Source organism: Cottoperca gobio, chromosome 23, assembly GCF_900634415.1.
Source record: "Cottoperca gobio chromosome 23, fCotGob3.1, whole genome shotgun sequence".
NCBI classification, from domain to species: domain Eukaryota; kingdom Metazoa; phylum Chordata; class Actinopteri; order Perciformes; family Bovichtidae; genus Cottoperca; species Cottoperca gobio.
This window is the reverse complement of record NC_041377.1, coordinates 3,561,200-3,585,441: the sequence shown is the minus strand read 5'-3', so window position 1 is coordinate 3,585,441 and position 24,242 is coordinate 3,561,200. Positions and strand designations below refer to the sequence as shown.

Sequence of the window (24,242 nt, the reverse complement as noted above, 5' to 3'; positions counted from 1 at the left end):
CAGAATGGACCAACTCTGTAGATTTCTCAGGCTCTTTACAATGCACCCTGTCATACACTGTAGGGATCAATCATTGTGTCAAGATATTTTGGACAACATTTCATTCAATGCTTGGCAGAAGAAAATCCCTGAATATGAATACCAGCCTATATGGCAGGTGCAGAAAGATTTCTGGCTTTCCCGCTACGTCCTTTTCCCCTCACTCATCAAAAGGTCTAGAGTTACCATGGGAGTGAAAGAGAGGAGTGGGCAGGTTGAGACAAAATTGTTGCCAAATAAAGCTGACAGAATAAAGCTAGCCAGTTAGCACCCTGTGTGTGTCCTATTTTTGTTTTAACAATTCACACTGAAGACAGTCTCTGAGTGTCTGTAGCATCTCATTGAACACACACCCACATTGCTACAGTACAGTCAAAGAACTACTTCCCTTGGGTATCTTCCACTCTCACCCCAGATCAGCTCATTTTCTTTCCAGTCATGTTATAGTATCCCACGACTGAACTCAAATCTGTAGTTAAGGCAGACCGTTTAGCAAAGCGACGGTGCAAAGAGAAAGCAGCTTTAACCAAGAGGGAGGGCAGAGGCCTTTCTCCAAGAGGGGACTTCCTCTCAGCACCATGCTAACAGGGGCTCCTCACAGAGGTACCATTGTGTACAAGGGCCCCGTGGATCCCCCCCATACATGAAAGCAACACATGCCAGAGTTTCACCTCAGGAAAAGGCGGACAAATATTTCAGTCTGATTGAGCTCTTAGAAAAATAAAGGATACTCTTGTAAGGGATAAAAAAAAAGGTATTTTGCCATTGGGGGGGCCTTTGCGCTCTCTTTCTCTCTGTGTCTGGTGTGTGTGTGCGTGTGTGTGTGTGTGTGTGTGTGTGTGTGTGTGTGTGTGTGTGTGTGTGTGTGTGTGTAGTGTTCGAGAGGTGTACGGTGTGGGGTGGGTGCACTCTGACTGACCAAAAGCAATCTGCTCTGGTCCAATCGGTCTCAGTGCCTACCTTCACACATAAGCAGCAGGGCACTCAGGTCTGCCAGAGCTCACAGACCTACACATACACACACACACACACACACACACACACACACACACACACACACACACACACACACACACGCCACACACTTGTCACATTCACACACACACACACTTTTCTTACACTTCACACACGCACCCTCCCCTCGTCAAAGGCACCCTGCGCGACCTCTCACCATTGGCCAAATCCCGGAGCCCTCAGCATCTCCATCACGGCTGAAGGGACCATTCGGGAAAGCAGGAGACAGAGGTAAGCGTTCTTGGTGCTATCTTACAATGCTGGCTCAATGGCTCTTTGGTGCAGGGGATTAGGCAGGCAACAGAGGCTCGACTTACCCGTCCAGAAACACAGCTATTCAGGGTTTGCATTGGAGCTTCTTGGCTAATTGGTTGATGTTGCAGCTGCTTTATTTTCACTCAGGGATTTGCTTTGGTGACTGAAATGTTGATGTATGTGTTGTCCTTTGGCAATCTTAGTGGTTGTAATATGTTGGCTGGTAGAGTAAGCTTCAGGAGATGTGATTCAGGTGTGAGTGTCCGACAGGTGTTTTTTGAATTATTGACAACCTTGGGGATACTGAAGTATTTTGTAGTTTTGACAGCTGCAGTGTTGTTTTCTTTTGAAGCAATATCTAATCAAGCAGGCATGCATGAATGTTGCCTCGAGAGATTTAACCTGTGTTGAACTCTCTTGTCAATTTTTGCAAAAAAATCTAATAAAATATGTCTGTGTATATCTATCTATATATATATATATCTATATATAGATATACCTCCGTCCAATTTCAGAAATTGTGATGAAAATCTTATTTGTAGTTTATTTATATTTCTTATACATTATGAGTTATGTGCATAAATTAATTTTCTTACATAAACTTTTGTTACCTGCTTGATTAATTTTAAGTTAATTTGAACCCTTTTGTGATACAAATATACCAGTCGGCAGTTTGATGTGCAACCTGTAGCAAAGGGACGTCTGTCAAGTTTCCTTAAAGGTAAAGAAGCTAGAATCACTGGATATCAGGAATGCCCAACGCGGAGCCAAGCATAACACGGAGGAAGTCCAGAGGCTACACTGATACACACATACACGTTTTCCACACACTGTACACTGTATGTGTATGTGATGGCCTGTATAAGCACACCTCTGTCTCTAGTATAGTCCCTCTTTCAGTGTAACCATGCTGGATTTCATAGCCTCGTGACAGAAAGTCTATTTCAGTGGGAATGCTGACCAGACAGCTCACCTTTTCTCAATAGGGTGCACTCAGTTCATGTTGGTCATTTCCAAGAGACAATGATAGTATTGATTTGCATAATAAGTCTATCCCTCTGATATCAACAAAGATTTTATTCATGACTTAAATAACCTATACTCGTGTGTTTATACATATATACATATATATTTCTGTTCTCATCCCAAAAATAGCAGCAGAGGTTTCTCAATTTTCTCCCTCTGAAAGATAGGTGTGTTAAGACAGAGTGTGCATCTGTGAGAGGATGTGTCTTTCCAAGTGATGTGTCTGTGCATGAATGTGTGTGTGCGTGTGTGTGTGTGTGTTGGTGTGTTGGTGTGTGTGTGTGTGTGTGTGTGTGTGTGTGTGTGTGTGTGTGTGTGTTTGAGCACCCTCACTGCTGAATGAAGCTTTTCCTTGCAGCTGTAACTCACTGCCATCCTGTCCACAAACCTCGGTGGAATTTGGAGTTTGAGTGCTGAGACAGGCAGCGACCGGGCCTCATAAAGGCCCTCTGTAAAGGGCGAGGGGTCGAGCTTAGAAACCTCTCTCTCTCTCTCTCTCTCTCTCTCTCTCTCTCTCTCTCTCTCTCTCTCTCTCTCTCTCTCTCTTTTGCTCTCTCCCACTAGGTATTTTCCTCACTCGCTCCATCTAACCCTGAGGGCCAACATCTTGTCCACGTCGCTCTCTCCGTCTCACTCTTCTTTTTCTCTTCTTCCCTCGCTCTCCGTTTCTCTGCCCCGGCCTAGAGGACTCTCTCTAAACTCTTCTTCTCTTTAAACTCTTTTTGAGTTTCACATCATCTATCTCAGGCCTGCTGACGTGTGGCTACACCTGCTATTAGTGTGCTATGAAATTCCTCCACTGACAGATGATTCATTCCTACGCCCAATGTCTGTGGTGCCATCTAATTAAGCTGTAATTAACTTATGCTAATCTTATTAGCACATCCCACTAGGGATTCGCTTTTATGAACTTAACCAACCTCGTTAAGCTTAGTAGATCTGAGCTGCTGAGGAAATAAACAAGATTGTGAACAGCAGCTATCTGGGTCAGAGCAGTGATCATACATTCTAATTTTAGATTCAACTAGAAGAGACCCTCTTGTCTGCGACACAGGAATTCAAATGCAGCTCTAAGAGTGTTCTATTGGAAAAGAAGTAACCCAAAATCCCTTCTTCTTTAAATACATTTAAAGTCCTACAAGTCCTATTCCTGCGTACTGATGAAAACCTTCCCATGGTTTCTTATCAGATCAACTCTGACTTCTGACCTTTGACACATCACAGGTGAGTTCTGATTTGAGCCAAGATGGCTGCTCCCCGGAACAGTGAGCCTCTGGCTACAGCGAGGCAAGAGGCCCTCATATTTCGATCCCTCCAGCTGTCTGCACCTCAGTAATGAAATCACTGACCTTAGTGATGTGAAACAATGTCAAGCTGGCACCATAGGCTGGTTATACAGCCAATATCATGAAGACATGCTTTGTTGAAGTGCACCTACAGTATGTGGAGCTATGTTTTAATACGTAGCTTGTCTTCAATTCTCACAGCAGATGCTTTTGTTCTGTTGTAGTATAGTAAGTATATATTCAAGAAAGTTCATTTCTGCATGTTTGTTCCTTTTACACTTTAGCATTTTAGTAGTCAGAAGGGACAAATGACAATAAATAAATTGAAAAAGTAAAGATTCACCTTGTGAGAGTTGAACTTGCATGCGATGTCCTGTACTGCATCTTCAACTGTAAATCTTTGGATGGACGTTGCCCCTTTGACTTTACATCTCTCTGTCTCTGTCAAGGTGGACGACAGTATGAGGATGCTCGTGCGGCTTGTGTTGGGACTCTTCGTCCTCAAAGCAGTGGTGGCCGGCCCCAGATTTTCCCGACAAGTGGACTTGGACACATACGACAGTGCCAACTACGATGTGGATCTAGACAATTTAAATTTGGAGAACCAGGATATCTATGACTATGAAGATGGGCTGACAATTGACGATCCTCAGGTAAGAAACTGTATCGGTCAGCAGCAAAGTGTTTGGTCAAAACACTCAAATACCCTGGCCTTTGAGTGTACAGTTCATTACAAAGAAAACCCAGTTGTTTTTATCAGTTCACATTCTTATTCCACATATCTTAATTCTTCACCTCCTGGTTTAGAAATCTGCATGTATTGAACCGAGGTCACCAGGTTCATGAAGCAGAGAGGCATCCTGCTGAGACAAACTGCACCCATTTGGATAATGGACAAACTGCCCTTCAGCTTTATGCACTAATGTTTCCAAAATATTTCCCTTTTATACCTTGGCCTGCCACCATTTAAAGTACATGCAATAGAGTCTCCACAGGCAGAATTCTTCTGCATCTGGAAGAGTTTTCAAACAATATTTATGCCCTAACGATGGATATATTGGTCTGCAAAAAAAATGAGAACAAAGCAAACCAAATATTTAGATTTATTTGTTTTTTGGGAATCTTTTATTTTGACAATAAATCAATCAAAATATATATTTCTATCAGTAAAGAGGAAAATACAGGAAACACAGATGGAGCATTTTCTTCATGTGCTCGAACTCAAGGACTCCTGTTCCCTCTGGGACGTACTACTTTTCTCATTCTGGCTCAAACTCTGCAAAACACAACAGCTTTTCAAAGATGAGTGGAGAACAGAGGCAGAAATAGGGTTGATGGATTCCAGAAGTGCCCTTTAAATCAGCTCAAGTTGAGTGTGATGTGGCAAGACTGCAGGGCACGCTGGGATGGCAAGCTTTATGTTCCTGTTTATATCTCTTTGTAACACGGAAATTAGACCAAGGCGATGTCAAGATGTCGGATTTTCAACTGGCTTCTTCTGAGCCAGCGATTTAACTCAAAACTGATGTGAATTTGCACTCACACCACTGTTGTTATCTAAAACCAATCCCACAATCCAATGCAGATTTTGCAGATATGACAAGATTTTGCAGAACCAACAACATAATGCAGTGAATTATTTAAATCCACCGTTGCACAAAGGTACTACAGCCTTTTGCCTTTATATTAAACGATTAAATTATGTTGTGCAAAGCTACGTTTTACACATGACACTGTTCAATGTGGGAAAGTTGTAATGTGCTGCAGAGGGATGGCTTTGATAATGTCCCTCTGTTTAACAAGCCTGGATATGACACAGCAAATTGTGCAGGTTCATAGTCTGTGGGAGCAGGAAGAGGGAAAACAGTACCATTACAGTTACCAGAATCTTTCCAATCTTGTTGTCCACACTGAAAAAAACAAAGTTTTACCTCATAATTGCAGCCTTGCGTGTTGAGAAATAGCATATTGCAAGGATCTGTCATTTTGTTTTGTTTTGCACAGCTCAAGGTGAGAAGGCAGCTCCTCAGATGCATTGATTGCTTTAGAAGAGTGAGGATTAAATGGATTTTATTCATACACACACACACACACACACATCAGATGTCAGGGAAGAAATGAAGCAAAGATGAGCTCCATGCCGCTGGAATGCTGACTCTTTACTTTCCACATCCAGCTCTGTGTTGGTATTTCTAGTCTTTCTCCTCAGGGCTTGTCTCTTTTGACAGAAATGAAGGCTCATCTAGGATGTTATCCAAGCAAATCGTCTTCAGTCTGCTGCATTCAGCTCTGGAAATGCTTTAATCGCCGATTTTAGATTCATTTAGGCGTCTTCTTCCCTCATGTTTGTGCGTTAAATATGATGCTACAGCCGGTTATCTTAGCTTAGCATAAAGACTGGCATGAAGGGGAAACAGGTAGCCGTGCTCTGTTCAAAAAGCATCCAAATCTGCCTACCAGCACTTCTAAAGCTCTCTAATTAACATAATGTATCTTGTTTTGTTTAATCTGTACAAAAAACTAATTGTAAAGACGACTCTTAATGTTGAACAGACGGGCGTTCATATTTCCCGCATGGACTTGAGTGTTATTAATCTTCTCATCTATTCAGCAAAGAAACTCCAAACTATTCCTTTAAGATACAAAATGCAGATATTCTGCTGGCATCCACTTTGGGCCGGAGAGCCTCATAAATGTGACTTCAAAAATGTGCCACATGGCTTTTCATTCACTCAAGACTATATGAATTAACTTGATATCGTACATGCTGTTCAGTATCTGGGGAAGAACCAAGAGATGGCTGATGTCCAGGTGTTCTTCTTCTACTTCTTTGTGATGATGTTAGATGCTTAGGCGAATCATCCTGTCATTGTGTTTATTGTTAAGGAAGCAGCTGTGTGAGGATTTTTTGGTAAAGTCTGAAACTTCACTTACCGTGCTGAATGCAACTACTGATTGATACTCTATATACTACAGCAGCAACATAACATTTGGAGTTAACTTGATGCTCACATTCAGCGTCTCTCCCTGTGCATTCTGTATTCCCATGCTGTTTCCAGAACTTCTTTTCAGTATTTTTTGGTTGCCAGCCTCTTCTTTCCCCTCGGGTGTATATGTTTGCTTTGGGGAAAGGGGGAAATGAAGGGGAGAGGTGCAGCGAGCAAACTCTCTGCAAGACTTTTCAAAGGTCTACTTTGTTGTATCCCAAACTGTGTCTCTGCCAAGCTTTAAAATGTGACTGGACATCTCTTCATTGCTGCATTTAAAGTCTCTGCATGCATTTATTCAGATACATTTCCTGTAACCCATCACTTAAAGGCTGTACTTTGTTCGGCTTGATTTGTTGTATGTACACTCATTTTCGATACCTCTTACTGACAGCTCACTACTGTGGGTGAAAGTAGCTGAAAAGACAAAAATATGGATTCTTGCAGCTACCATGTGTGTCTTGGTTCCACAAGGACCATTCCCTTTTTGGAGGGTTGAGTCAGCCTTGTTGGGCGTGAGAGAGTGTCAGGTATTACCTGTGGCAGTGTGTGGGGGTTCATTGCCCTCGTCTGGAGAATGAAAGAACTGCAGGTTTGATCAAACACCAATGAGCAACTGCAGTGACTGTAAATGCAATTATAAAACCAGATACCTTAAGCTTTTAATGAAGGAACCACAAAGTGCAGTAATCCATAAAGCTTGGTTGTTTTAGCAGACGTGTCTTTTCATTTATTTCCCAACATGAAATGTAAATGCTGCTAAGCCTTTGTTTATGAAGTAATTCAATATTTTTAAAATGTGGCAGAAGAAACATTAACATGTCTGTGTGTTTGGATGCACCATCTGCAGTCTGTCTAGTCCTCACGTTTATCAAAAAGCACTTTCAACTCAACAGTTTACGGTCAAATTTTCACATAGTGGGGCGATTTAAAAACCTTTCAATAGAAAGCAAAGAAATCTCCAAACTGAATCCATATAAAATCTAAAAAGAAAGTTGTTTCCCTGTGGCATATATGTTTTTCGTATACCTGTTACAAATATACATTCAGAGAGTGCTAATGTTTGGTGGCAAGTGAAAAGGTTCATCACTTTTATCCCTATGGTCACCAGTTGGTGTTTCTACTACAAAAATGTCCTTTCATAGAGATTGCATCTGAGTGGTCATTGCCGTCTCTACTCTGGATTACTCTGTGCACGTTTCTGCCATCTTGTGGTGGAGATGCTAATCGTCTCATGGTTTGGTCATTGATATCAGTGATATGGCCGTTGGACTGTGTGACAACTGATCATAGTGTTGATTAATTAAGTGTTAATTGATTAATGTTACTGTCCTGCTACACAACATGTTCATTGAGATGTCAAACATGGTGCATGTTGCCCTCCATGATTCAGTTTGCCTACTGTACAGTATTAATGTACAGTAGGTATATACAGTACATAAACTCAATTGAATAGACGGGATCAGCAAAAATGGAACATAACCCTAACCCTTGATCTCAACTCAAACCCTTGTACTTTTGACATTTGGCTCAAAGCTGCTCTCTTTCCCTCAGATAGAGATTGGAACACTGGCCCCACCTGACTATAACTACCCTATACCCGAGGCCTCATTGGAAGAACAAGTAGAAGAAGAAGAGGAAGAGGAGGAGGGAGAGGAAGAGTTGCCCCTAACACCCCAGCTCGTTCCTCAGGGTTCAGGGGGATCTGGGGTTCTCATGGGCCCAAACACAGAGAAAGGTCTGAAAAAGCACACACTCATAAAGATAGAGTTCACTGGGTTTAAGAGAGGGCCTTGCTTGGGCCTATGGATTTGTAAAAGCAGCGTCACCCATCACGATAAAGAACATCCAAAACATCTATTCTCCAAACCTTTCTTCAACAATCATCTTTTCCATGTGCATGTCTTCCATTTAACTAGCTGTTAATGGTTAAATGTGTCCTTTTCAATCACTGTGTCCATTTGTCACCGACTACTTAACCTAATCATCATTGTGAGCTCCAAACCTGATTAATGATTCATCTGTCTGTTTATTAATACCTAATCTTGTCTCTAACAAGAGGTGGAGCTGCGTCTGACGCCCATTGACATCCTTCATGTGTCCGGGGATTTTGGGGGCTCCGTGGGGTCTGGGGCCTCGGGAGCTTCTGGGGCTTCTGGGTCTGGAGGCTCAGGAGACCTACTGGTCTCCGGCGGCTCTGGGGGTTCTGGCGATATTGTCCTGATCTCTGGAGCCTCTGAGGAGCTCCAGAGCTCTGGGGGATCTGGGGAATTCTTGGTATCTGGGGATCTCTTGATATCTGGGGATCACTTGATATCTGGGGATCTCTCAGGATCTGAGGATTCTTCTGGAGCCTCTGGGGACCTTGGCTCTGGGATTTTGATTGAATTCCCCCTGGGCTCTGGAGGGTCTGGGGACCAGTCTGGTTCTGGGTTCTCCGGAGATCTCTTGATTTCAGGGGCCTCCGGAAGCTCTGGGGTTTCTGGGGACTCTGATGAGTCCGGTGACTCAGGGATAACATTGTTATCTGGAGGTTAGTATGCCTGTTAGCAAGGCAAATCACCTGTCTTACTCTATGTGTTTTATGTTGATTTGTTGTCTTAAATTCCATCTAACTGCGTCCTCTTTAAATGTAGTTAAATGTTGATTTATATGCTTGAAATCTTACTTTTTTTGTTACACTCTGTGTGCCATCGTATTTGTGTTAATCATAATCATTGTTCTCCTAACCTCCTGTCTCATCTCAAATGTGAGTGTGATTGATTAATGGGTTGATTGATTGTCCATCTCACCCCTCCACCTTCCTAATCTTATGTCTCCTAACCCCAACCCTTGGCTCTAACAAGAGGAGGAGCTGCCTCTCATTCCTGAAACTATCCCTAGCGAGGCATCAGGTGCTTCAGGGGAGTTCTCGGGAGCTTCAGGAACCTCAGGGGCCTCTGGGGATCTTGGAGCCTCCGGAGACTTAGGGTTCTCTGGATCCTCTGGGGCTTCTGGTGTCTCTGGCTCTGGAGACGCAGAGGTCCCTGAGGTAACTCTGGTCCCTGACACTGAGGAAGGTCAGTATCTAATCTAGACTTATGTGAGATATGTTAAAGGAAAGGCAAAAACTCAGTTCATACCTCACTACAAATCATACCCAAAAGTCAATACTTAAGATAAACAAGATAGCAGTGCCAATGCTGAGCCAATGAATCTTCTTATGAACTGGCCCTTGTTTTTGAGACCGGCAGCTTTAACAGGTACCCTATGGAGTTTTTGACCACTAGTAGTGCTATGGAGCATTGTTTTTACAGGTGGGTCCCTGCAAAAAGGACACACATGCATGCATGCATTCATGCAATACACATTTCTGATGCTTGTTTTACGCTATTGCGCTGAACGGTGGCAATAAAGTGCAATGAAGCATTATACTGCATCAGGAAATACAGTGACGAAGAAGAATGTTAGCTGGTTAAGGTGTGTGTAAATCTCCACTCAGCCTTGCTGCCAGTTTATCCCAGTGGCCACTTGTGGTACTGCAGTGAAAAAAGGATTTTCCACATCAAGAATGTGCATTTGGTGAGAAACATTGAAGGTAAACATAAGTTTTGTTTGTTTACAAGAAACTCCACAGGGTACCTTCCATGTACTAGAGACATTTTTGGAAACAGAAATTCTTAGAAAGGTGCAAGATTTATTGCAGGACCTGGCTCCAGCATTTGCACCTTGTCCACAGAAAATGGATAGTGCAATGATTTTTGTTATGTACAGCAGGAACTATTTTTACATAAATGTTTATACCAAGTCCATCTGGCCTAGGCAGCTCACCATTGTGGCAACTGAAACTCTAAAAGATCAAACCAGTTTGGACTGGCTTCCCAATTTTTGTTCTTTGCTAACAAGCGTATTGTTTGTGATCACTCAGCAGATCCCATCTCATGTTATTAACCCCCAAAAAACATTTTCATTTAACTTCCATTCATCAGTTAAATGCCATAAACACTTGGTTAACACTGCTAATATACTGTGTGTAACTTATCACTGCGGCAAACAGTGGGCTACTGATTGCCAGACACATCCATGCTGATCTAACCTGTTTCTTTAACACCTAATCTTATCTCTAACAAGAGGAGGGGCTGCTTCCGGCTACACCAGAAACCCCTCAGGAGGGTACTGGAGGTGTAGAAGGGTCAGTGAGCTCCGGTGAACCTGACGAGCCCGATGAGCCTGTGATTGACAGGGAAGGTCAGTATTCAGCAGCTTCAGCAGGCATTGAATTCAGGGAAGGATGATAAAAATGTCCATTCCCTTTGGAACTCGTCCACAAACCCCGATATCCTGAATCCTGATGTGATTGAAGTTGACTTCCTGTTGATTAGTGTGATTTCATTAACTACCAACTGACCTCTGTAATACGTTCTACATATTCTTTGTATATATTGTACTGCCTCCCTCTCCTCTTCTCCTCTCCTCATTTGCCATCTGTGTTCTCCAGGTATGCCCACTTGCTTGCTGTGCACGTGCCTCGGTGGTTCGGTCTACTGCGATGACTTGAAGCTGGATAATGTCCCGCCTCTTCCAAAAGACACCACTCATTTCTACGCCCGCTACAACAGAATCACCAAGATCAACAAGTCCGACTTCGCCTTCCATGAGTATGTTTGAATGAAAATGTATAGATGTTAGTAAAGAGATATTCAGAACCAAATATTAAGTTGATGTTTTCCTTTCCAGACAAGCTGAAGAGGATCGACTTAACCGGCAACGAGATAACGTCCATCGATGAGAAAGCATTTTTGGGTCTGCCTGAGCTGGAGGAGTTGGTGATTCGAGAAAATCGTATCTCACAGCTGCCTGCTCTCCCAGAGACCATGAGCCTGATTGATGCCAGCCATAACAATGTTGGCACCAGGGGTATTCACAAAGAGGCGTTCAAAGTACGTACCTTCACACACTCCAGCTCCAATCAATAAAGGCCAATATATCGGTCGATATTAGCTTGTGCTTTAAATATTGCACACTTCTATTGTACCTTTATATAATGCATTATGTTATTATGTTAGGATATGACGAGCCTGCTGTACCTGTACCTCACGGACAACAACATCGATTACATCCCCGTGCCTCTACCAGACAGCCTGCGATCTCTACACCTACAGGTACATCTGCTTTGGCCTCACGCCTCCTCACTCCCCACAAATGGTCAACTTTCAAATTATAGATAAATAGCTATCTATATATAAAATAGAGTTGTAATTTGATATGAAAATAAGGTCATTTAGAAGGTAATCTGGAATAATAAATCACAGGTGTTTTCACTTGATGTTGAAGTGGGTGGAGCTATACTGAAATCACATCACGTCACCAAACTTCGCCAACCAATAAGAATGAGAAATGTGTAACTCCTCCGACCCAAACAGGTGCACAATCTAAAGGAGGGTCAGAGAGATGTCAAGCACACACGCACGCACACACACACACACACACACACACACACACACACACACACACACACACACACGTTGTCTGATTAGGCACACTGATAACACCTGTGTTGGAGGATCATGAGCGTGTGCCAGCCTTTAAGTAACTCACACAAATGAAAGAATCCTTTCAGGTATTTGTTTTGCACAGAACCGACAACAGCCAATGAAACAAGATGTATTAACAAGATTAATTAATTTACTCTAGTATAATTTGATTCATCCAAATGTAATCTGCATGGAGATGATATCTCATTATGAATCTTCCTCCGTCTTCTATTGCAGCGTAACAATATTCAATCGATGCACGAGGACACATTCTGCAACCTGAAAGATTTCAACTACATCAGGAACGCACTGGAGGACATCCGTCTGGACGGCAACCCCATCAACCTCAGCAGGACCCCGCAGGCTTACGTCTGCCTGCCCCGTATACCTATCGGGGATCTCATTTAACCACACAGACACATACCTACACTCTTGCACACTGACTCCCACGAATACAACCACATGCACACATTTTTGTACATATTGACACACCAAAGCCACACACACACACACACACACGCAGACATGCATACCATTTATCACAACTCAATCATTTAATTACAATTACAAACTGCTATACATGCTGCTGACATATACTCTGGATCAGTAAAGCTCTGTGGAAATGTATGTTCCATAAACATCCACAAACAACAGATTCTGGTGATCAAGCACATATACAGTGCTCTACTTCCCTGACCTATCAAAATGCATGTACACACACACACACACACACATATATACAGATACACACACACATACACACAAGAACTTTCTCAAAAGCCAAACTGTTCCGCAACTTGATTAAGAGAAAACAATAGGTGGCATCAGTTTATTAAAAGAAACCTCAAATGGCATGTATGTGTCTGTTTAGTGTTTGTTAAAAAAATAAAAAATACAACCAGTAATATTGTTTAAATATGTTTGTTTTGTAAAAATAATAATATTAATATTAATGACAAATCTAACACTTTTGGAAATGTATACTAGCATAAACTTATTGAAGCTGGAGCTTAATGGAAGGTATCTAATGCAATAAAAGACGCATTTAAACACAATCATTTGTTGTAAAGTCTGTACTGTAATATAAAAATATATATTCTGAAGATTTTTTACATGAACTGCAATATTTGGTATATAAAATTTCCGAAAGTGATGTTTTAACCGTGCACAATAGCCGATACCAAAGACTCTAATGTCTAGAGTCGATCAAATAAAGAATATGGTTTGACTTGGGAGGGGGGGGTTGTTGATTTTAATGTGGATGGGGTTAAGATTAATGCTAATAGCTTGCTATTGTGTGCTCTGTATGGAATAACCACAAGTGAATAAAGTTGTTTTGAAGACCTCTCCAAACTAGGAGTGGCTCAACGTTTTCTTTGACAACTTACAGGTATAAAAGTGCATATGAATTATATGCACATTCAGCCAAGGTGGAAACTGGGGGGGGGAAGGTTTGGTGCACAGAAACCTCATGTATCAAAAATGTTCAATAAGTTTTTCAAACAAGTTAAGGAACTGCTCCTTCCTGTCCATGACAATCGAGTCGCTCCCCTTGCTGCTGTGTTCTGTGACCTCCTCCGTCCTTACTTTGGGTGCAGAAAGTCTCTCCAGCCTGGCTTTATCTCGCTCCAGAGCCAGCCGGTCCCGGCTCACACCATCCCTGTCCCTCTCCACCATCGCCCTCTCCCTCTCCAAAACGGCCTTTTCTCTCTCTATTGTCGCCCTCTCTCTCTCCAGCGAGGCTCGCTCTCGGTCCAGAGCGGCGACCTCCCTATCCAGCACCGCTCTCTCCCTCTGCATTACCAACCGCTCCCTCTCCATCACCTGTTTTTCACTGTCCATCACGTCCCTCTTGTGCTCCATCTCTTGCATGATGCAACCCATTTCCTGGATTTCCTCCTGCACCACCTCCTCATCCTCGTCTCCGTTCAGGGAAACCTCGATCTCGGGTGCGCCTGCTATCGAAGCCGTAGGGGAGTTTGTCACCATGGACACCTTCCTCTTCTTGGGTTTGGAGATGGGTGGGAAACTGCCGTTGGTGGGTAAGGCCTGGATGACGGGGGCGTTGCTTTCCAGCCGACCCTCCATGGCATCGTCCAGCAGATTGAAATAAGGCCACGCTTTAGGGAACACTTTCACTCCATCGGAAGGGTTCTTTAGTCCCTGCACAAGAAGAGCAATGAGTCAAGAAGGAGAGTTGTCAAAATGCTTGATCAATCTAAGTGATTTCTTTTACTGTACCTTGTATCTCTTCTTCAAGTTTTCCCATTTTTTGGATGCTTGACTATGAGTCATCTTGTGGTGCAAGCCCATGTGTTTTAGGATGGCCCTGAAAATATAATCATCTTGTCAGCACACACATTAGAGCTAAAGAAACAATTAGTGGGTTTATCGATTAGTTGATCAACAGAAAGTTATCTAATCTAATCTATTGATCGTCAGTCATTGTTTTAGAGTACAAAATGCCAAAAGTCACTGGTTCCAGCTTCTCAACTGTGAATATTAAGTAACAGATCTCTGATTGTATACTGCCTTAGTGTAAAACTTCCTAAGCAAAGACAAATCTGAACGCAGAATGTCCTTACGGTGCCGCCTATTTATGCATCTACATACTTGGACCGTATTCGAGTGTCACACAATAACGTCTCTCAGAGGTTAAACCTGCTGTCATACCTCCATGCCCACATCGAAGTATTTCTCCTTCCAGAAAAAAGGTGATTATTTGAAATCCTCATCTTCACAAGGTCTTCGATTTCTTTTGCCCTCACTAAGAGGAAGAGAGAGACAATAAATTAGATAGAAATTCCTGCATAAAGGCTGCTGAAAAATGTAGAGATATAAAGTGGAAACTGGAATGAAACATTACAAAAGTTTAATTTAATGCTGGTTATTATGTAATGAGACTGTATTTTACTTAACTTTTCAGTTTTTATTACAGAAGTTGTGAATAATACTTGAGTCTCTTCTCTTTTAAATTGTGGTGATATAAACAGCTCAGCATTTTAGATTAAGTTTACAATTAATCAATCAACTGTGTGTGTATTTATTAGTTTGGTCTGTTGCTTTATGGTTTCTAAATGCTCATGTATTATTACAACACAATACTGCACAACAACTACAACCTACATTACCAGTGGAGCCTGAAAAACCTTTTTATTGTTGAATTAAAGCGTACTTATTGTGTACTTTCACCGTGGAGCCCACTTGCTAGGTTGCTAGGTGGCGAAGCTAACCCTAATCCAACTATAAGTACGTTAGCTAGCTTAATTAAAATGTGACGTTTCTTGCTGCCGATACTTACTTTTATATGTGAACTCCACGGGGCTGACTTTATCATAAGTGGTGCTCGTGTAAGCGTGATCGTTGTTTTCCATGTTTTCCTATTTCCTGTTCTCCGTTTAGTGCCCTTCGTAGAAGAAGACTGCGAGGTCGTTTCTCCTTTAGAAGGACCCTATCTTCTTCTTCGCGTGCTTTTAATAGAGCGCATATGTGGCAGATTTAGCTCACTATCGCCACCCAGCGCTGTGGAGGTTTAGCACACTACAAAATAATATTCCATTAAGAGATAGATGGCAGTATATATTGTTTACTCCACTCTGTTTATATAAAAAATACTGTTCTTATAATTGCCTATGTAATTTGTTTATTTATGTATTGATTTGTATGCCATAAAAAGTAATTTATTACATGCAATAGCGTATTCCAGCACTTTTTGCACTCCCACTTTCGTTTGCAATATTTGTGAACCTATACAGTTTACAATAATATAATATAACTAATATATTGTTGTCCGTTTTAATACATGCATATATCAATGTAACCTACAAACAGATATGTTTAAGTTAATGTATCTCTTAGTCTGCTCAATCAGCATGTATACAAGGTTATTTATTTATAATTTTACAACACAGGGATGCACACTGAAATGTAAACCCCTTCACTATGTTTATCATCCTGTACACAGGTTTTGGCACACACACACACACACACACACACACACACACTGGAGATTGCAGGTAGATGTGATATCTGTAATCCCTGGTGCCTTCATGATATTACCCCTTTTATAATTTATTTGTAGCTCCAATATATTGCTGGCAGTCTTGCTGTGATTTAAATTTAGCAGGGCCAGCCCCCTAAGAAAATAATGTGGCTGTGGGTGTGCCCTTGGTTGTATATTTAAAGTTCAAACGAAAACGAAAGTATTTACATAAAGCATAGAGAATGGCGTCTGCACATCGTAAGTACACTTTATAATCCGTATTTGTGTTCTAGTGATTATCTGTTGATCTTGTGTTTTGTTAACCAACTGTTTGCCCTCGTGGAAAGAGTGGCCAGTGTATGTTTGTATAATATATTATGAGACGTTTTTAGTATATCTTGATATTAAACCACAATCTAATAATAGGATGAATAAAAAGCCTATATGTCATAATATGTGAAACAAAGAACTCTCAGTCGGATGTATAAGTGTTGATCATTGTTTTAAATGACTTTATGATTTACAGTTTCAGTTTCGTTTTTCAAGGAGCTCTCTTACAGGGTGTACAACTGTACAACTGTAGCCCATACCTGTATACAAATCATGCTTTAATTTCTCATTTACACGTTAAATTGAGGCTAGGTTTATAATCTGACATTTATTTATCAACTTTTTCCCAACGTGTAGATCCTGGCCACACGGCATAGGCCTACAGTATGTGTTGATCCAGTAGGGGGCATCAGATAAACATAATAAATTAGTTATTTACTCGATCTTTTGTATCAAAATGTACCAGAAAGATCATCATTATGTGTTTACTAGTTGTAATATCACTACAGAAAATGTTTGCAACATAATAAACCAACTGAAAAGTGATACCACAGATATTTTATTGTTTTCATTATGCATTAATATTCACATCGTATGCAGGAATGTACTGAATGACTCAAGTGTTGTTCACCCTTTTGGGACAATGACCATTATTAATCATCCTCAACAGGAATTATGTGTTCACAGACATGTAAACATTTTATGTGTTTTGTGTTTTTGTGCCATTGTTTGCAGAATCTGACGAGGAAACCTCCTCTGAAATTGAATCTGACAGCAGTGACGAGTCAGACACTGACGGAAGTTCAGATGAAGAAGCTGAGTGTCAGGTTTGTCTCTGGACAGAGAAGATGTTGGAGTCAGCATCAATTCCATAATTACAAATAAAGCCGTGAGAAGTGATCACTAAACCCATATATATTTCCATTTTCAGTCAAAAGGGAAAGAGCCCTGCAAGTTCTACAACAGCGGTAAGTGCCAGGATGGTGATAAGTGCTCTTACTTGCACGTCTGCAAGTATGCCCTGAAAGGAAACTGTCGCAAAGGGTCCAAGTGTAATCTGAAACACCCCAGAGGTGGAAGACAGTCCTCCAGTGGGCGCAGGAGGACTTCAGACGGATCAACGTCTCCTGGTGAGGAAGAGAGAAAAGATTGAATGGATGGTCAAAAACTCTTACACTTGAAACTCACATGGTTGAGGGTTAACGAGGTCTATCTGCATCACTCATTTATGCAGATTTTGTATATATTTGCTGAGTCAGTGAGATCTACAAAGGTCTATCTCCACATGTTCAAGCATAATTTTAGTATCGCAAAGGTCAATCTGCTGACAACCAATAGCAGGGCGGGAAATGAATCACGTGATCATTTTAAGCACATGAATAACTTATTCAAAACGTTTTGCTGCCAACTGTTTTATATGTAATCTAGTAGATAGTAGTTAAAGTTAAGATCATTAGTAGTTTAATTAATAAAAAGTCTTAAAAATTCAGATTTATTAGCAAACTTTTAAGTTTCCTGCCACGTGGAACTTGTGTAAACATCTTTAGAGCTTAAAATGAAGCTAAGTTGCATAAAATACAGTTGAGGGTTACATTTTGGACAAAGAATGGACTCATTCATGTTCATCCTTCCCACTGGGAGCACAACACCAGCGTCTCATGTGCTCAGAGACCGTGGTGCTCATTAAAGTGGTGATGTGAAACGCCACTATGAGACAAAGCACAACGTTATTGACCAAACAAACCCACTCAAGTCTGAACTGAGTCACAGAAAATAAGCACTCAGAGCTCAATGTGATTTTGATTTGTGACAAAATAAAGCAAAATGATTAAGTGTGTTGTTTAGGAACTTGCTGCATGTACATTTAAATGAATATCTATTTTACCAGGCCCTAAGCTAACTGATGGCCGACGCCACCAGTGGCAGCTGAATGATGGACAAGTCTGGTTGGATGTTGCTAATGATCACGTTATCGAGGCCCAGTACTCGCTGCCCCACACCAAAAGCATTCAAATCTACAACACACCATACGGGCAAGAGATAAAAACTCAGTGCTTAAACATTTTCCAAGCGCAGACGCTGGACAGAAACTGGTTAATGATCTCTCTCTCTCTCTCTCCGTCCCTGTAGGGCAGTGAGTATAGATTTCAAGAGGATGAGTGTGTATAGAAAGAGTCTGAAAGTGAGACGTCTGGATGACGGGAAAACGTCTTGGATCTGGTACTGCACTTTGAGTCGTAAGTGGATCAAGTATGGAGACAAGGTAGATGGAATTAAACAACTCAAACCTTTTTGTGTCCCGATGGCGACATCTTTTCTTATCTTCTTGGTCAGTTTGTTCATGAATATTGACTTTATTTTATTTTTCTGGACAGGATTCAAAGGGCAAGGTCAGTCCTGTGAAGAGCTCAGACATAGAGGCAAAGTTCCAGAGTAACCCAGCGAGCTCTTTTAGTTTCAACATCGGTGCTGATACCTGTGAGATTAAATTCAAAGGTGAAGAATAAAACTAAATACCCCGTCTTCTTAAGAACTGTTCGTAAATGAGGCCCAATATTAGTTTCAGCTTTATTAACTTTTACTTGTTTGTCAGAAATGCAACAGGTGACTGCACAGGGGAAGAGGAAAGTTAGTCGCCGACCACTGTACCAACAACAGCCTGCAGGAGCAGCGTGAGTTTGCATTTTGTGAATAAGCGTGTTTCCCAAAATGTAAAACTGTTCCTTTAAATGAATCCAGAATTTGATGTCGTCATTTTCAGAGTTTCTCAAGCGACCTCGGCTTTCCAGAATCTTTCTGTGAGCGCCAGAGCGCCGCAGTGGCAGTTTGAGGGAGGCAGCGGAGCGTGGCACGAGTACAAACGCAGGGTAAAGTTAGATTTAGATAAATAACTTTATTTGTCTTTTAAAAAGTAGTGCAACAAATCTGATGGTTTCAATGTTCTCAGCAGAGAGGCACCTCAACTGAGTGTTCAACAACCAGTGATGCTATCGAGACGAATTACCAGAGAAACACCAACGGCAGCATGACCTTTAAAGTGAACGCTCACTCCTACAAGCTGGACTTCACAGGTTGAGTCATTTTATTAAGTTTATAAGCAGTTGTTGAGTGCTAGGTATTTATGGTCCTGTAAAATAAATTGTTGCAGAGAAAATAAAACTCTCTCAGCTGTAATAAACTGTAATCCTGAAACATGAAGTAACAATAGAGCATTTATTCAACTCTTTGTTTTGTTTCCCCCCCGCAGCAATGATCCAAACCAACCTCAAAACCAATCAGTCACGCAAGATCAGGCGCGTGCTGGTGTGAGAATTAAAAGAAAGTCGACAATCAATTGTGCAATACCAGATTAATGCAATCATTGTAATCTGAGATGTTTTGATGTGGGAGTGCACTTAATGGTTGGCTCTACATTAGCCGCTCTATGTGAAGTGTTATGCTGTGTTTACATATGAAAAGAATTCAGGGTCAAATGAAATGATGGCGAAGGATTTGAAGTTTGAAGTGTTGCCTGAAGAGCTCGCCCTGAGATTATATGCTGTACCAATCTGCCTTTTGCAAAATTATACACACACAAAAACATATATACAGGGAATGCAATTAGCATGTTCCATTTATGCTGCCACATATCTACACACTACCTTTTTTTTGTGTAAAATTGACTAAGTTAGAATATAATGCCAAAAGCTGCTTCTGCACATCTCCCTCTCAACATCCTGGCTCTTAAAGTTTATTCTGCTTCTTGCATGTGACACATATACTTTCAAATGTTTTAATCTTATTAAATAAAGAAAATGCATCCATATTGTTTGTTGTTTATTATTTTTGAAAATCAGCTTTAGTATCTCCACAGCTGTGTTGTCATGTGATATACATAGTTATACACCGTTATCATTAGAACTACTTCTTTTCTTATTTCAACATAGCTTCGTCACATCCATGAGGTACATTAACATTATGTGCACACAAACTGTTCATACCAGGGGTATACAAAGTCAAATGAATGTATCATCACCTTTTCCAGGGTTTATATAGGTCCACACTTTCATAACAGTTAAATATGTACAATAGTTCCTTCTTTAACTCACAAAACAGAGTTAAAGTAACACTAATTAATATGTTATTAAATAATATATTCATTGATTCCAATAAACAAATCCATTTTCATGGTATAATGCACAACCATGTTCATTATTTTAAGTAACAGTGTTCGTTTCCTGCAGTCACCAAACAGTAATCATTTCAAACATGGAAATACGTCAATGAGTTAAGTGTAGAAGTCTCTTTATGCCAAGGAGGACATCTCTTGGTCGTAGGACGAGGACAAAAGTCACATGATTTAACTGAACACTCTGAAATGTAATACTTACACGCATGAGAGAACAGAGAGGCATTATGAAACTTCAAAAATCTAACGAGCGTCTGACGGTGCTGAAAGGTTTCTCTCATCTTCTGAAGGATCAGGGATCTGTGGTATGGTTGAGCAGAGACATGTCCTCTTGGCAAGCGTCCGCATCCAGCTGCCTTTCTACCAACAGCTCGTTGGACATTTGGGAGAAGTGTCCGTAGGGCTATTTGGTGATGGTGCTCGACAAATCTTTCGTTGGATTGCTTCCAGACGCCACGAGATGTATCCTGTGCCGCCTGCAGCATCATGGAAGTCTTCCTGAAATAAAACTAAAAATTATTTTGGTCGTACTTTAAAGAACTTAATGAGACATAATGAGAAACAGCTTTCCTAGAGAAAGTGTTAAGAGACGACTGAGGAACAAGCTTTGTTACGACCTGTTTAGCAGACGCTGCATCAAGTGTATCCTCCATTCTTTGTCTCTTGCTCGGAAACCTCATCGACAGTCGTGATGCGCTCGAGCTGAAGCTTGAATCGGACTCATCAGAAGCGGAGGGAAAAGGACCATTCGGAGAACTCTAAAGGAAAAGAAAAGATATTGATCATGTTATTCTGTTCAGTGAGGGGTTTGATTATACCGTCAGCACCACGTCGCCTCGTCCAATGAGGTCTCTGACTTTCTGTATTGACTTCTGTCTCCGTTGCATCCTTGTGTACAACTCTTGCATCAGGTGGCAACATCTCTCAACGACTGGAAAAGACAGGTCAGACTGAATGTGCTGTGAAGTTTGAAGTTTCTTGCCACCAAGCAAATTACTTTTCCTGTTAAATACATCGTTCACGTAAAACATGTTCACCATTGTATAATAATTAGACAAATCAAGCATTTCCCTTTCACAAAACCCATTTCCTCTTAAGTCTGAATTTACTGTTGAGGTTCAGAACTGAACATGTTTAGTAATTAACAACATCAAGTAGCTTGCAGAATAACTTTTTTATAAGCTGAAGTAGAATTACACACAGAAATAATGATGTGATCGTATATGAAAAAAGATGGCTCCAGGAGGAAGTCAAAATAAGCTTCATGGTGCCTCCAAAAATATGAATCGTCTATAATTGGTGATAATTAGGAGAAAGAGAACATCCTGTGCTGTAATGTTGTTCACATGAACACAGATACTGTATTTATAAGGGATGCTTTTTTTTTAATTCAATGACTTTGTATATTCTTCATAAGACATAATAAGATGAACAATAAAGATACACTTTTTCTTAAGCCAACTGTTTGAGTTTATTATTAGAGATCCAAAACGTCATGCTTTTGTACACAAAGTGCTTTCCAGACTTCTCAGTCATGTTGAAATATTCATTCATAGAAATCTCATCGCATTCTTGACTTCACTATTTTACATTGTTCTGACATGTGGTGTTAAATCACTGACTTGCTACTGCCATGTTCTGAAGTCTACCGCTAACACAATCAACTAGGAACATTAATCACTCTTTTTGAATATGTCGAAAATGTTAAAGGTATCAAAATTAAGGAGGTCACTGACCTACCGTAAGCAAAACAATTCCAGCGCTTTTACACTGAAATTACAATCACGCTCGTTTCCTGTTTCAGGCACTTACATTTGCACCTTCTCGCCCGGTGCTCCTTAACAGGCACACACTGCGACCTACTTCTCTCTCTCAGTACAGGCCAACAGTGGCTCAGAGCAGCAATGGCTTTACAGGAAGCTTTGTGGGTGATGGGGACAAAGCACAGATGTCAGTCGCTGAAAGATGATTCGCTGTCAGAGCTGGTGGCGGCAACATCTTGATCCTCCGTGCTCCTCGTTCCTTCATCGGGCACGGGGGCATCCGGGGTGCTGTCATTAGCAGAGAAGGAAGAGTTATTGGTCAGCTAGAGAAAAGATTAATATAATATCACCAGTAACAGTAAAACACTCACTCAAGCAAGTTAGGATCCAAACCCTCCAGGACCATTTTATTCTTTATAGCCATAACTGGAACTCCCTGCGACAAATAAAACATGTATAAAAGATACAGAATACGTTATTTAATCCCTATATTCCATAAACAAGTGTAAGGGATGACTTACCACTTGAACCATTTTCAGGTATCGGGCGTAACGGGGGTCCTTGGCCACTGTCATGACATTCTCTGCAGCTGCTTCGGCTTTTGGTGTCGTTGCAGGCTCTGGTGCAGTCTGAGTGGGCTGCAACATTAAACAAATATACACATTACTAAAGCAGGATGTCAAACAAAGTCCCCTTTTCTTTGCATTTTTAGTAGGTGGTGCTCTTTTGTCAGTTTTAGACTTGCAGAGTTTGAGTTTCTACTTATAAACATATAATCTCAAACTGTTCTTTTAAGTGCAACGTACACATTTGGCAGACTTTGTGTGTTAGGAACCGGTCAGTGCATCTACATAAAATGCTTATGCATGGCTTTCTGAGAAATACTAATACTACTTTGTGTGCATGTCAGTGTATTCACCTCTAGGGGAGGCAGGATCCCTACAGGTGGACCTTCTGTTTGAATCTGATTGGCAGAAGTGGGTCCATTGGCCTGAGCAGGTTGCCGCTGACCGAGTCCATCTATTGTGACGTCCTCCAGCCCGGGAATGGAGGATAGCTGGTCAGAACATTATAAAAATGGATATATGATCAATGCATGAGCACGACATGTATATAGAGTTTCATAAACTGCAGAGGCTCAAGAACTCACCTTGGCTTCCAAAATGCACAGGGTCGTTTCAATCTGCTGTATGCGAAGAGATATGTTTGCAAGTTTCTGTGGGGAAGAAGTTTGACAGTTCAGGATATGAGTGAGAGATCTAAGTGTTACAGAAGTTGTGTGTGTGAACTAATGAGGAAAAGATCAGAGTATAGAGTACAGGATGATGTACAAACCTCTTCACAAACTGTGGAAAAACGGTTAAGAAACCGGACCGTGTGCACAACAAACTGATTGAGATAGGCAACAACTCTTCTCTGTTGAATAGCAGGGACCTGAAGGAAACACAGAGAAAGCTATGTTAAGAAGGAAGCCTTACAGTTTCTATTTTGGCCTGTTTCTTCGTTAGTTAGCTAACAGGTAATGTTAGCTAGTTAGATACTAACCTTGGTAAGATCGACACCAGACCCCACAATCGGCAGCCCGTCCTCGTCCATGTGGGATTTTTAAACCTCCTGTAGATTTTAAAGCAGTTTCAGTTCTAATAACGAGACTTTTCACTGCAAAAAGGCAGAAAACGGGGCATAGAGCTATTTGCTGTGAAATGTGTCATGTGACTCGGGACTGTGTGATTGTGTCGTGACGTCACGACGTAAGAATCCATGTGATTGAGCTTTTGTTTTGAAGTCTCCTTTCAGGCCTGCGGAAAACAACAACATCCGGTCATGTCTTGTAGCTACGTTTGACAAGTCTGATTCTTTCTTTTCTTTTTTTTATAAA

The 24,242-nt window shown here is 41.2% G+C and overlaps 4 protein-coding genes across 6 annotated transcripts; 2 read left to right on the top strand and 2 right to left on the bottom strand.

Annotated features, from left to right (window-relative positions):
- The first annotated feature begins 1,152 nt into the window (after positions 1-1,152).
- On the top strand, positions 1,153-12,880 carry LOC115028619 (protein qua-1-like). Its single transcript, XM_029462502.1, has 10 exons — positions 1,153-1,284; positions 4,070-4,273; positions 8,162-8,345; positions 8,667-9,140; positions 9,454-9,666; positions 10,718-10,834; positions 11,085-11,248; positions 11,329-11,526; positions 11,653-11,748; positions 12,358-12,880. The coding sequence occupies exons 2-10, from the start codon at positions 4,082-4,084 to the stop codon at positions 12,526-12,528; spliced, it is 1,809 nt and encodes a 602-aa protein (XP_029318362.1). The 5' UTR covers positions 1,153-1,284; positions 4,070-4,081; the 3' UTR covers positions 12,529-12,880.
- Positions 12,881-12,935: 55 nt separating this feature from the next.
- LOC115028098 (RNA-binding protein 25) lies at positions 12,936-15,559 on the bottom strand. The gene is made up of 4 exons (XM_029461506.1): positions 15,422-15,559; positions 14,794-14,887; positions 14,362-14,449; positions 12,936-14,283 (listed from the first exon to the last, which is right to left on the bottom strand). Exons 1-4 carry the CDS (start codon positions 15,492-15,494, stop codon positions 13,597-13,599), a joined length of 942 nt encoding a protein of 313 aa, XP_029317366.1. The 5' UTR covers positions 15,495-15,559; the 3' UTR covers positions 12,936-13,596.
- A 732-nt stretch (positions 15,560-16,291) lies between these two features.
- Positions 16,292-20,237, top strand: LOC115028539 (uncharacterized). Of its 2 annotated transcripts, none has more exons than XM_029462382.1 (10): positions 16,292-16,360; positions 17,168-17,259; positions 17,364-17,562; positions 18,321-18,465; positions 18,563-18,695; positions 18,808-18,928; positions 19,026-19,104; positions 19,194-19,299; positions 19,380-19,503; positions 19,680-20,237. In XM_029462382.1, the coding sequence occupies exons 1-10, from the start codon at positions 16,345-16,347 to the stop codon at positions 19,739-19,741; spliced, it is 1,077 nt and encodes a 358-aa protein (XP_029318242.1). In that variant the 5' UTR covers positions 16,292-16,344; the 3' UTR covers positions 19,742-20,237. The 2 variants fall into 2 exon arrangements, with proteins under 2 accessions (XP_029318242.1, XP_029318244.1); XM_029462384.1 differs by having other exon boundaries at positions 16,293-16,360; positions 19,383-19,503.
- On the bottom strand, positions 20,234-24,118 carry washc3 (WASH complex subunit 3). 2 transcript variants are annotated; one of them, XR_003834573.1, is made up of 9 exons: positions 23,909-24,118; positions 23,699-23,797; positions 23,514-23,579; positions 23,283-23,420; positions 22,885-23,001; positions 22,735-22,799; positions 22,413-22,651; positions 21,218-21,602; positions 20,234-21,098 (listed from the first exon to the last, which is right to left on the bottom strand). XR_003834573.1 is itself a non-coding variant. In XM_029462385.1 (7 exons), exons 1-7 carry the CDS (start codon positions 23,957-23,959, stop codon positions 22,552-22,554), a joined length of 636 nt encoding a protein of 211 aa, XP_029318245.1. In that variant the 5' UTR covers positions 23,960-24,118; the 3' UTR covers positions 22,047-22,551. The 2 variants fall into 2 exon arrangements, 1 of the variants encoding a protein (XP_029318245.1); XM_029462385.1 differs by lacking the exons at positions 20,234-21,098; positions 21,218-21,602 and having other exon boundaries at positions 22,047-22,651.
- Between the last annotated feature and the right edge of the window lie 124 nt (positions 24,119-24,242).

What these genes read in the sequence shown, in the direction of transcription:
- LOC115028619 (XM_029462502.1), top strand. Translation starts at nt 4,082, where the DNA reads ATGAGGATGCTCGTGCGGCTTGTGTTGGGACTCTTCGTCCTCAAAGCA. An exon ending in GATAACATTGTTATCTGGAG is followed by an intron (nt 9,141 to 9,453) that starts GTTAGTATGCCT and finishes GGCTCTAACAAG; the next exon opens with AGGAGGAGCTGCCTCTCATT. An exon ending in GCCTGTGATTGACAGGGAAG is followed by an intron (nt 10,835 to 11,084) that starts GTCAGTATTCAG and finishes TGTGTTCTCCAG; the next exon opens with GTATGCCCACTTGCTTGCTG.
- LOC115028098 (XM_029461506.1), bottom strand. Translation starts at nt 15,494, where the DNA reads ATGGAAAACAACGATCACGCTTACACGAGCACCACTTATGATAAAGTC. An exon ending in CGTGGAGTTCACATATAAAA is followed by an intron (nt 14,888 to 15,421) that starts GTAAGTATCGGC and finishes TCTTCCTCTTAG; the next exon opens with TGAGGGCAAAAGAAATCGAA. An exon ending in ACTTCGATGTGGGCATGGAG is followed by an intron (nt 14,450 to 14,793) that starts GTATGACAGCAG and finishes TTATATTTTCAG; the next exon opens with GGCCATCCTAAAACACATGG.
- LOC115028539 (XM_029462382.1), top strand. An exon ending in GGATCAAGTATGGAGACAAG is followed by an intron (nt 18,696 to 18,807) that starts GTAGATGGAATT and finishes TTTTCTGGACAG; the next exon opens with GATTCAAAGGGCAAGGTCAG. An exon ending in GGCACGAGTACAAACGCAGG is followed by an intron (nt 19,300 to 19,379) that starts GTAAAGTTAGAT and finishes CAATGTTCTCAG; the next exon opens with CAGAGAGGCACCTCAACTGA.
- washc3 (XM_029462385.1), bottom strand. Translation starts at nt 23,959, where the DNA reads ATGGACGAGGACGGGCTGCCGATTGTGGGGTCTGGTGTCGATCTTACC. An exon ending in TTTCCACAGTTTGTGAAGAG is followed by an intron (nt 23,580 to 23,698) that starts GTTTGTACATCA and finishes TCTTCCCCACAG; the next exon opens with AAACTTGCAAACATATCTCT. An exon ending in TTGGATCCTAACTTGCTTGA is followed by an intron (nt 22,652 to 22,734) that starts GTGAGTGTTTTA and finishes TGCTAATGACAG; the next exon opens with CACCCCGGATGCCCCCGTGC.